General features: G+C 44.8%; 2 protein-coding genes across 2 annotated transcripts in view; one reads left to right on the top strand and one right to left on the bottom strand.

Annotated features, from left to right (window-relative positions):
- Positions 1 to 12,180, top strand: part of gpr39 (G protein-coupled receptor 39) — a 48,480-nt gene that overhangs the window by 22,531 nt on the left and 13,769 nt on the right. The window lies entirely within an intron of this gene.
- LOC136711492 (maestro heat-like repeat-containing protein family member 6) lies at positions 6,912 to 8,338 on the bottom strand. The gene is made up of 5 exons (XM_066687793.1): positions 8,255 to 8,338; positions 7,984 to 8,103; positions 7,769 to 7,871; positions 7,376 to 7,444; positions 6,912 to 7,297 (listed from the first exon to the last, which is right to left on the bottom strand). The coding sequence occupies exons 1-5, from the start codon at positions 8,324 to 8,326 to the stop codon at positions 7,155 to 7,157; spliced, it is 507 nt and encodes a 168-aa protein (XP_066543890.1). The 5' UTR covers positions 8,327 to 8,338; the 3' UTR covers positions 6,912 to 7,154.

Consider the following 12,180-nt stretch of genomic DNA (forward strand, 5'->3'; position numbering starts at 1 on the left):
GTTAATGTGATTCCTGGCTTAATTATATAGATTTGTGTCTTCCACACACCCTATAACTTTGCAGAGTCTCATTCGTTATTAAGTTTCCGGTTGTTTATTAGTGGTCTGACCTTGCCTTTATCAAGGAGGGGTGTTATAGTTATAGTTGAAAAGTGCTGAAAGTGTTTTTGGTGTGTGTCCGTTTGGTTGTATTTGGTTTTATAAATACCGGTATTGGTTGGTTTTATTTTAGGCCTGACTTAAATCTGATCCTGTTATCTGCCAGTGTTTGTTATGTGGAGGAAGAAGAAAGTTGGGTGGGTGGGTTTAAGGGCCTTCACTTAGAAAATACTGAAAAAATCATTCAAACTGAAGATCGTACATATGATGCAGAAACCACGTTCCACGTATGTGATAGAACAATGTGTGTACAGTTTTGTTTTTGCCTTTTTGCATCCACGTTTACTTTTTTGGATTGCTTATGTGTTTTTAAGGCTAGAAATCCTTTCTAACAAGCTTTTGTAAATGTTAGATACAAAATGCTCCGCAGAGGACTCATCCCCGGATTATTATTTTGGCTTTGCCGCAGTTGGACGACAGTTTTGGATTTTAAATCTTCAAATCCTATCAAATATAACATTTAACTTTATTTCCCTTTAGTTTTCGGCATAATTTGCTTTTAGCCGAGATGGTGTTTCATTCTGCTTGTTTTTTGCGTTGTTTTGGAGTGATGTAACTGTGTTTATAAATGGCTAATGAAGAAAAAAGACCCACTTTTCCCTGTAGACAAAGTGTTTATGTTCTGCCCATCTCATTCATTTACTATGTAGTGGGCAGCTTGCCCACAGTGATGCCTGCAGAGTCTAGAGACTATTGAAAATATACACGAGAGAGACATCTCTGAAGACGAATGGTCAATATTGGTCAGCTTCTTTATCTTATGTTATTAGTGTGGGCTCATTTTTTACCAAACCTACATTATCTTACATCCATCGACTTTTCCCTCAGCTGTTTTTAGTGACTAAGCCACTTGTGTATGATACCATATGAACTAAAATTAAGTGCTTTAGTAGAAGCAGGTTTGCATCCAAGCATATAATAGAAAAAAGAAAAGAAAAATATATTTGTCACATGACTTCAGATAGATGTCTGGTAACAAAAAAATGTTGTCAGATTATGTAATAACATTCTCTGGAATCAGAAGAATAGATTTCTAGTTCAGTTTAATTGCCCAAGTACCATTATTACATTGTTTTCCACCTGTAATTGACGAAAATGCATTTGATAGAATATGAAAAGCTAAATTGCATGTTCGAATATGAACAGGTGGGTGTTCTCTGTCAGCCAATTACGGAACATAATAAAATGAGATACTAAAGGTCAAAATAACAACTTTCAGATATATATTAGTAGCTGATTTACATTCAAGAAACTTACAAAAAAAGGACCGAGAGCTGCTCACGAGGTGCTTGATAGGATCCAGGTGCACTCTTGGCTGTAATGAATGGTATAATAAGTTTGGATGGTATAGATGCATTATTGTGTGGTAATACAGTGTACATTATTCATGAGTGACACACACTGCCTGTCGCTTTAGTTCTTTTTGCTCTGTGACTCAGGTGTAAGATGTATCTCCCGCATTACTCCACGTCATCTGTCGACAACTGATTGAACGACATCGGCATTTATCGAGGGGGGCCTTGGCCTGGAAACCGCCCATCCCCAAAATACGATCTCGCCTCCGTCTGAAACAGTTAAGTCAGCGTTTCCATAACCTGTAATTTAGCACCTGCTGATTAGTGCTGATTCCCCTCCTCCGCAACAGACTTAACCACAGTTGCCAGGCCGCTGCCGGCTTTCAGATATTAATCATTTAAGGTTCTTTGCTCAGACAAAAGATAACACCATGAACATGTGGGATATTAAGCAGTCCCTGATCAACGACTGTGTTTCAAACACCTCTTAATATGTCCAGTTTGCACATAGATAATTGAGGTCTTGTGCTCCTACCATTCCTCCCAGCCTTATTACTTAATAACCTTTGCTCATCCGGCGTCTTCAATACCAGAGATCTGAGCCGAGTTTACAGTCTCTCCTCTCAGTTCATCGGGTTTTTACCTCATTACATTCTGTGTTGCCTTTATTGGGCCACCTTTTCTGAATCCTCATCCCAACTCTGAATATCTTAAAAAGTGAATAAGTAAATAAATAAAGCACTCCTTTGACTATTAAAATTACACCACACTATTGTGTCTAGTATTGTCAGTAAAGCTACACTATTTTCAGACTATCAGTGTGTCGCTTTTGTATATATGACATATTTAATGTCTGTGTCATACATCCAAATATGGGTTATGACATCATCGTCCTCAGAGCGCCACTTCCTGATTAAAGACGCAGTTCGGCCCGTGCTTTCCTCAGGCAATGCTCTCCTGTGTATCTACCTACAGGAAGGCCTCTTATTCTGACAGGGGTCCACAGCCACACAACACTGTGGATTAAAGGAGTCAATAAGTAGAGAAAAGCAAGTACGGAAGTGTGACGTTTTGGCAATGTTTCTCTGAAAGGCTTCATTAGGCCGGGAGAATCAAAGTTATAAAAAAGCTGAATGAAAAATCCCGAAGCCATCAGTCACTTTGGCATGTAGATTGATTCCTTCGACTGACATGTCTGTTACTTTCTGGTATTAAAATATCTTTTAATAAATCTGTGTCCCTTTGAGACCCCCTCACTCTCTCTCTCTCTCTTTCGCTCTCTCCCTGCCTGTCTCTCTCTCTCTTGCACAGTACCGCTCTTATATGTACACTAAATTGCTGCCCTGCCTTTGAGTACCTACTCTGTGCACAACAACATCGCTGAGGATGAATCTTTGAACACAGGGAGCAACTCCTAGCGATGATACATTCACTGACTATTTTTGGAGAAGGTCAAAGGTTATCTCTACCTGCAAACGAGAAAGTTACATTTTAAACTGAGCACTGAAGGCCCGTGTAATGTTTAGTGCTAATTGTGCACTGTGGAGGTGAAATCTCATAAGGAGAGCGGTTTCATTCTCATATCTCTCGCCCTCTCGTGTAGTGACAGTCGGGTTTACTGCATCATGTCGTAAACAAAGGCCTCGGATCGCGTGGATGCGAAGCTGAAACGATAGATTAGACTGAGCACAGAGAGCTCAGCCTGCCGAACACAGACGTCCCCTGCAAACGAACCATCAGGACTCAAATGGGGGAGATGATGCCACTAAACCCTGCCCGAGGCATAGGATATCCACCAACCCATCTGGAATACGCTTTCCAATAGGCCATTACCAAGAGGGGCGAAGTTTCCTATCACTGCAAAACTGAAAAATCAATGCAGGCCTCATCTTCATTAAATTAAAATTAAGGACTTATCCTGGGGGGAGCCGACTGCAGCGCTGCATCTAATGTACAGACGGAGTCACTGATTCAGGTCGTGTGGCAGCCAGTCAGTCTAATGCGAAATTCAGAATCGCTTGACTTCTAATCTCCTCTTGTTTCGGCGTCTCTCTCTGTGTGGCTCGGATATCGAGTGTGCATCCAGGTTTACAATGTCAAAGACGTGATAATGAAACTCAGTGTCATCTCTGCGGTCTCTGTCTTAAGGAACTCAGAGTCTCAGAGTAGAAATTGTCTAATAGTAGGACAATTAAGAGTAATATATATTAATTTGATATAATTTAAATTATGCCAATTATGTCCGTGCCAACATTAATAATAAATAAATCAAATACTAAATAAATATACAAATAAATAAACAGATATACATTCATCTATGTATCTATTTATTTATTTTGTATTTTATATATTTATTTATTTATGATTTCACTTATTTCATTTTTTATTTATGTATTTATTTCATTTTTTTAATTTCGGCACAATCTTTTCATCCATGTATTTCCTCCAATATATATATATATATATAGCGATCTGGCACTGGGGGTTCATGTGGGTGTGTTTGTGTACTTCCTATTATGTAACTGGGGTTTAGTTACTTCCGGTGTCAGGGGTCGGCCCCGCGCGGGAACACGGGGCGCGCCGTGATTGGGGGAGCCGGTCACGGGGTGCGAGGTGATAAATAAGGGTGCCCGGGGCCCGCTTGGCAGTTATAGGAAGAGTTTAGTGAGAATTAGAGCTATAAGCAGCGAAGTCGCTCCAGCCGGAGAAAAGCCTGCACAGTACAGCTCTCGGTCGGGCTGCGTCCTGCGCCGCCTCCGGCATTTCTGCACAGCGGGGCGGAACCGCAACGAGAGCCGAGAAAAGCGGTGAAACCAATGTAAATACATTATTATAGGCTAAAAATAACTCTCCCTTCAAATACATTGAAGTTGCTTAATAATACTAATAATAATTAAAACGCCCATTAGCTTTATCAGAAGCACTGTATTTTCTAAAAAATAAACAAAAAAAACCTTTCTAAGCGAGGAGCTGTTTAAAATGAATTGTTTTTCCGTGGTGTGTATCGTTACTGGCGTGTCTTGTGTTGATGAGCTGCACGTCAATTACCGCTGTGTCTGTATGTGCAGCCGCTTTATTGTGATTGAATCGCTTAGGTCGAAGGCTACATTAGTAGTAGTAGTAGTAGAAACTTACCAATTAAGAGATTTGTAAAACATTTATTGATGGCCTTTTAATTGTTTGTTCTACTCTGATTCAGTTTAAGTCCAGGAAAAATAATAATTAAAAAACAGCAGGCAAAGTGCGCAGACCATCGATGCGCGTCTCGTCCCGCCTCGAGCAAATACAGTTGAGCCCAAATTAAATAAATAACGACATTAATAAAACAATAAATTCATCAAATAATACATACAGAAATTAAATACGAGATATATAAATAAATTAAAATACAAAATAAATAAATACATAAATATTTCTATTTATATATTCATTTATTTTTTATTTGCTGGGATTTTTTATGTTTTTTTAATTACCTAATCCACTTTATTCATTCATCCTTCATTTTTATTTTCTCGAACCAATGTATCAATTCACTGACCGGTTTATAACAAATGGAGACATTTATCTCCATTAGTAGGCAAGAAAATACAGGGACATTAATTTAGTAAACAAACATGGAAAAACTACACAATCAAAAAAGTTGAAAAGTTAACGGAGAAAAAGCAAAGTCCTGAGTCAGATGTGACTTGTAGGAAGATCAAAAGTCACAACTGCAGAAACTGATGGTTAAAAATGATTCAGGTTTTTGGACATTATTATGTGTTATTAATTGTTGCACCCTTTCTATCCCACGGGTCCCTGTGAGGTTTGTATTAGATGTGATGATGAAACAAATACAAAATAAACTCATACGAGGGTGTTGTAACTCCTTAGAACTAATGTACTACATTTAACACAACTTTATGTTCAAATTGACCAAATTACAACAAAATAGCGAGTTGTTTTATCACAATAATGTGTTCTTAACCACATGGACAAAATTGTGTTGTCCTTGAACAAACACAAAGTATCACATTGAACACATCAGTTCTAAGACTGCGATCAATGGAGAATTGAGCAATTAATCAATTTAAACTGTGCTTCTATAGCACAAAGCGTGGTCATGTGATGGCTGGTTGTGTAATAAGAATAAGACTATTAAAAGTGATGCTTTGTCACCAAATGGATTTTATTGAGGGAAATCAGCACAAATAACAACTGTGCAAGAAAAACCAAAAATGACAATAGAATTTGCCTAATTTGCCCGTGAAGGTGTATCCTATATTATAGGGAATGGGTTGGCTGGAGGAAGGGTGTTGCCTGTTCTTGAGGCCGAGTTGAAGTCCTTGGTGTTTTTGTCGTGATTGTTCATTCGTTTGGTTAAAAGATAATCCTTTGGCATTTTAACAAAGACTGGCAGATTGTATGTATTTTGATGAGGTTTAATTGTATGTAATGGATGTACGGGCTCAATTGGCTAGGGCAAGAATTTGGCTTCAGTGTGTGATTGTTTTTTAAAATACAATACATTATCCGACTTGATCCGCTACTAACCTGTTTGTAAGGATTTTAAAAATGTGAGTGCGTATACTGTAAAACTTCAGTTAAACGCGCCCAGCGTTTATTCCAAATAACTGCAAGAAGCCCCGGCGTCAATTGGAGGCCGGTGATTGTAGGAGACCAGTGTTTGGAATAAACATTCATAAATAAAGACATTTCAGACTCATGCTGGCGTGTGTGGCGCCTTGGTCCCTCTTCAGGAAGCTGGCTAATATCATTAGTAGTATGGGTTTCTAGGCATAATGCTGCCATTGCTACTGCTACCATTAACAGCTAATAATGGTGGATCTTCTCCATTGTTCTTCTCCCAATCCCTCTCCTGATTCTCACCCTCTGGTGGGGTATCTTCCTCCTTCCTCCACCTCTTCAGCCCAGCCTGTTTCTGTTAACGTTCTGTTTCGTGCTCCTCTTCGGAAATACCAAGTCTACCCAGATTTATGTGATTTTTTTGTAATTTTTTTATAAATATATTTAATGCTTGTAAGTGGGGAGAGAATATGTGAGTGCATATTAATAGTATATTTAGAACTTTTAAACATTAATATAATCTACTCCCCCGCCCTAAACAATATATACCCCCCAATAAATAAATATGTATTTTTAATTATTAAAATTATTTGATCTGTTATTTGTTTTGGGTTTGGGGTGATTTTTAGAGATCTGGCCTAGGGTGCCAGATTGGCCAGAAACGCCCCTGATAACAACTGTGTAAAAAAGCGACAATACAAGTGTTTCCCCCTTTTTAAACAGAAGTGTTGTTTTTGTTCATTCTTCCTGTTGTGGTTCTGGTCCTCATGCGTCACTCCAGGCGGGGACAGACGCTTTGCTTCAGGAGTTTGTGCCGTTCGTTACGGATGGGTTTGTGTCTTTGGTTGATAATCAGGTTTCAGTTAGGATTCCGTGTGACACTGGTCTGTTATTTTGTAAGATATTTTTTATTTTGGCAATACTATACATTCCATGAACACATTCACAGTGGCACATCAACGTAATGGGGGCGTCAGAGATTATATTATGACAACAGGGACAACATTGAAAACCGACAAAACAAAATGATTACTAATACAGTAATAATTATTAATTATGACGATACATTTTTACATTCTTCCGCCCTTGTAGCTTACCCTGCCCCAGTTAGCCGGCAGGAGTCTCAGCCTCTTCTCATGGGTGGCAGCAGGGACTCCTCTTCCACCATGGCCTCTTCTCTTTGCCCTTTTGCTGGGAGTCGCTCCAGTGGCCCATGGCCTCGACGGCGCAGCTCTCCGCCTCTGCGTCGGTCTCCACCTGCAGGTTCCGCATCAGACCTGCAGACACGGGGAGAGGACAGGCTGAATGGGCGCACTCTGCTGGAGGCCCAGATACTCACTCCCACGCTCCCTTACCTCGGAGGATCTCGTCCATCTGTTTACATCCGGGACACAGGGTCTCTGGTGTGTCTCTAATCAGGAACCCTAAAGATCAGAGGGAGCAACACTGAATAGCAATTCAACACGGAGATATTGAACACAAGGACATGTCATCCTGGCTGCCCCAATAGTTCCATTTGAAAAAAATCAATTAGAACTCATTGCAGATTCTTGCTTCTCATACCAATCCATTCTGCCATCCCCAAAACTGACGATTGTGAGCATATCCATACCGATAGCTTGATCGTTGATTATGGTTCCCCAATGATTGAGGTTTCAAAGCAATTGTTTACTGTGCCGAGACTTGATCCACGCTACAATGGCCCCTATGAGCGCCATATCCTGCCCAGGTTGTTCTCATCTCCTCACCTATCGAGATGGCGGCGCTGGCTCCGACTCCTGGAAACGGACTCCTCAGGCAGTCCACGGAGCAGCTGAAGGACCGGCCCAGGGTCTCGGGGAAATCGGACACCTAGAAACACAGGGAACCATCAGGCCAGAGCTCTTGTCTCCGATTAGCAGTGCTTGATAGTGTAACTGCCAATTCAACTGAAGAAAGTGCACAAGGATGCCATTTCCCTTACCAAGTACGCAGCACAGTTATCCAGGAAGTCGTCATCACCCAACTCCCCTTCTCCCTCACTGTGTTCAGTGGTGTTCAGTCTGAGCACCAGCCCACTGTGGATCAGGGAAAGGAGGCTGGCCTGCACACAAGACACAAGCAGAGCCTCAACACTCAGCACTGCTATAACACAGCGTTTTGTAAAATCTTATATTCTTAAAAATAGTCCCTCCAGGGTTTGCCCAGCTCCAGTGGGGGGTACAGAATGGCCGGGGCCACTGAGCCGCCCTTACCTCAGTCATCTCTGGGCTGGGGTCTCGGAGGTGCAGCAGCAGGCGCACGAGCCCCTCCTGCAGCAAATGCATCGTGAGGGCCCTCACTGCCTGGCGCCAGCACAGCGCAGCTCAGCATCGGCCTGCAAACAAGCGGAGGGGTTGGTCAGGCACAGAGTGACACACTGAGCACAACGGCACCACAGACTGGACTACACTGTACATAACATCAGGACAGGGGTCTCCACTGCAGGGGAATCCGTAAGAGCAGAGCAACTGACTCGCGCTTTCCAGGAGCAGAGTAACCCGCTGGCAGATGTCTACGACGACGTACTGGTCCATACTGTACTGGTGGGGCAGGACCTGCGAGAGAGCAGACAGAGCTCCCAGGATAGCTTTTGACCGCTTCAGACAGAGCTCCCAGGATAGCTTTTGACCGCTTCAGGCCAGAGTGGAGGATTGCGAGCAGCTCCTTGCCATGGTCTCCCACCTAAGAACATAAGAAAGTTTACAAACGAGAGGAGGCCATTCGACCCATCGTGCTCGTTTGGTGTCCATTAATATCTAAGTGATCCAAGGATCCTATCCAGTCTAGACATAGACACACAGAGCACAAGTGCTAGTGTCGTGTCTCATGGCAGGTGCTCCTGTGCTGTCCTTACCTGGGTGGCAGTGGCACTCCCCAGGCCCTGGAACAGCAGCAGCTTCACGCGCACCGAGCAGTCCTGGGCTCGGCTCATCAGGCTGTTCAACAGGAGGGCCCTCAGTGGCTGCTCCGAGCTGCCCAGAAGCCTGTTGAGTGAGGCACCATTAGAGCAGAACTCAGCCACATACCCACCTCGAAGAAGTCCATCGCCATGCTGCTCCCGGTCTGCGCTGAGGAGAGCGAGGAGGGCCTCCACAATGCCAACGAGCACCGTGCCACCGTGCCCCGCCATGACCCTGGAGAAAGAGGGGACAGTCGGTAAGGAGACGATAATGATAGATTGGACTGAAACTGTGAAGTGTTCCTGTCAGCGCTGTTTGTAATGAGCGCCCAGCTCTGAGAGAGACCTGTACCTGGCCAGGAGACGGACGTCCCTATGGTGGTTCTCAGGGCTGTACAGTTTCGTCCAGGTGGCCTCCTGGTCCAGCTGCTCGGTCACTGTCCCCAACTGGTACAGTCTCTCTGAGGCGAGAGGAGAGGACAGTGCTCGACCCGGGTCTGCTGCAACTTCAGTAGAGCACCGACACTCAACAGAATGAACTGCGTCTCACACTGTGGAGCCTCACATCCCTCCTTGCTTTCTCTGGTCATTTATAAACAATTCATACCACGTCCAGAAACCCCGATCACCTGCAGACACTCAGTGCTCCTGACAGGTCCTCGCTCAGAGGAATATATCTCTGAAAGTGTCACAAAGAAATCTCCCAGGGACTGTATATATCCAGAGCTGCTTCAGACCTGGGCTGTACGGGTTTAGTTTATAACATTAATATAAAAAGCCTTGCTATGTTCCTGGCATGGTTTAAACTGTGAGCAATTGCACACAAGCACATGAAAATGTGAATTGGCAGCGCTCTCTGGGTACTCGCAGCCACAGTCTGGCGCGTAGCCGACACACAGTCCTTCGCCATGTCCCGGGGCAGTGAGGGGCTCAGCTTCCCCATGAAGATGCCCAGCAGCCTGTGGGACAGCTTGTCCTTAGCACCCATGGCCCTCCACAGCATACATCCGGATCTGGGAAAGACAGGGCGGCCACAGTGAGACAGAGACACACAGGAGCTCCTCGCTGTTGCACACTGAGATGCCCTTTGGCAAAACAGCCATTCGAAGACTTAACAGTAGTGGATCATTATAAAAGATGGTGCCCCTGTGTATGGCTCACCTGACCGATGGTAGGTCCCAGCTCTCCGCGGCCTGCTTCGAGTTCCGCGCAGCCAGGCGGACGACCACTCTCAGCTGTGTGCTCATCAGGATGTGCAGGCAGGGCTGCAGAGACCCGAGGATCTCAGAGACCTGAAGGAAGGAGGAGACAGGTGCTCAGTCTGCACGATACATAAGAACATAACCAAGTTTCCAAACAAGAGGAGGCCATTCGACCCAGTCTACACTCCAACCCAAGATCACGATATACAGAACAAAAGGGGTGTATTAAAAAGTGTAGCATCCACAGCACCATATCTTTCTCCTAGAGGAATGAATCTATATTCTTAACCAAACACAGTGGAGAACTATACAGCACCAAAGCATTGAAGAGTTCAGGTACAGTTTGGGAGGATCATTTGCCTCATTAAACTGATGCTGCTGCCACCTAAAGTCAGAGACTGCTGGGATGCAAATGCACAGACTGGTTGTCGCTGCCCGACCCTTTCCTGCAGTCTGGCCCCATGGCGCTTAACCGCTCCTTCAGTTCCGATCTTTTGGCCTCCAGGACACTGTAGAAAATGGAGCTTGAGTCCTGGGAGAAGGAGAGCTTGCAGTTCAGATCACCGTCACAGCGTTCACCTGCTGCCAAGGAATCGGCCTTCGTAATCGTAATCGGGGGAAGGACAGGGAAACGATTCAATGACAGAAATCATCAGAAACAATGTAGCACCCAGTTGAGAATGTCTGCGTATTTCAAAGTGCTGACAGATTACGGCTACCTGCAGCGATGAGGAGGTACCCCAGTATCGGTGCTGATGCGAGACGTACTGATGAGCATCAGAGACCTCGGGACCTCGCTGTGCTCATCCGAGGAGCTCTCCTGGCGGGCGATGAACTGCAAGAGAAAGACATGGTCACTGCGTACTGAGGAGGAAAGCATCTCTCAGAGCATGTGATACTAGATGATGCTCACCCCAGCAGCACCAGCATATGAAAGCAATCAGTATAAAGGGTGAGAATGACTATTATTGATGCCACGGCAATCCTCTGCCTGTAGATAAATCACCTCAGCTTCATAAAAATAACAAGCTGGCAGAGGATCAGGGGGCCATGAAGCCTGACTGGTCACGTGTGGAGCTGGATGTTGGACCCCCTCCTCCCAACACTTCCCGGATGTCCATACTTGCAGGCTACAGCTGTGGGGCGAATACCACCACTTTAAAACAGTCAAGAATGCAGACTTCATGACAGGGGCGAAGTCCTCCTCGCTCACTGCGGGGTCCGCGCTCCCTCCAGGGCCAGACGTGCACTCCTCGATACTCTGGTTGATGTTGCCGAGAGCTGGGAGACGACAGACAGACGCAGGGTTCACTCTCCGGGATATACACACGGCTCAGCTCCACTGAACTCGACTTCAACAAAAACAGAAACGACGTCACTTTTGGGGAATCGGCTGCGACCCTAACTCACCTGAGCAGACTGCCAGCTTAACATCAGCCCTAGTGCTGGTGCCCTCGAACAGCACAGGCATCAAGTGGTCAAGAATAGTCATGAAGCGGGGCCCAACGCCGGACACTGCAAACACATACAACAGGCAGTTACAGTCTTCACGTCAACATATAGAAAAACAGGCCACCTATCAGTCCACATATAGTGTGCAGATGCCATGCAAGGAGAGGGTGACAAATGAGGATCCCACGACAGCCATCAAATCTCAACTGCGAGAAACCCCCTTTGATGAAGCACATTGGCTTCAGGGATCGAAGGAGAAGGCAGACTTACCGTTGGCTGGTGATTACCTACCCAGTGTGTTTAAACACATGGGCTTTGGTTGCTTTTCCAGTCCAAACTTCAGGCTAACTGTCATCTCCCCCGGAAACCTGCGTCCCACGGCCACCAGGGCATTGCTGGATGCCCGCTGCACGTCGGGAGACACATTCTGGGTCAGGGGAAGACAAGAGGAGTAGGGTGAGGTTGAGAAGGCTTTCTGGGGAGAGCAGTGGTTCACATGTGAGTGAGAAGGAAGAACCATTATACAAACAGGAGGAAATGGCTCACCGCATCGAAGACCATCTTTTCAACAGCCACTGTGATGATC

This window comes from Amia ocellicauda, chromosome 16 (genome assembly GCF_036373705.1).
Source record: "Amia ocellicauda isolate fAmiCal2 chromosome 16, fAmiCal2.hap1, whole genome shotgun sequence".
Classification (NCBI taxonomy): Eukaryota; Metazoa; Chordata; class Actinopteri; order Amiiformes; family Amiidae; genus Amia; species Amia ocellicauda.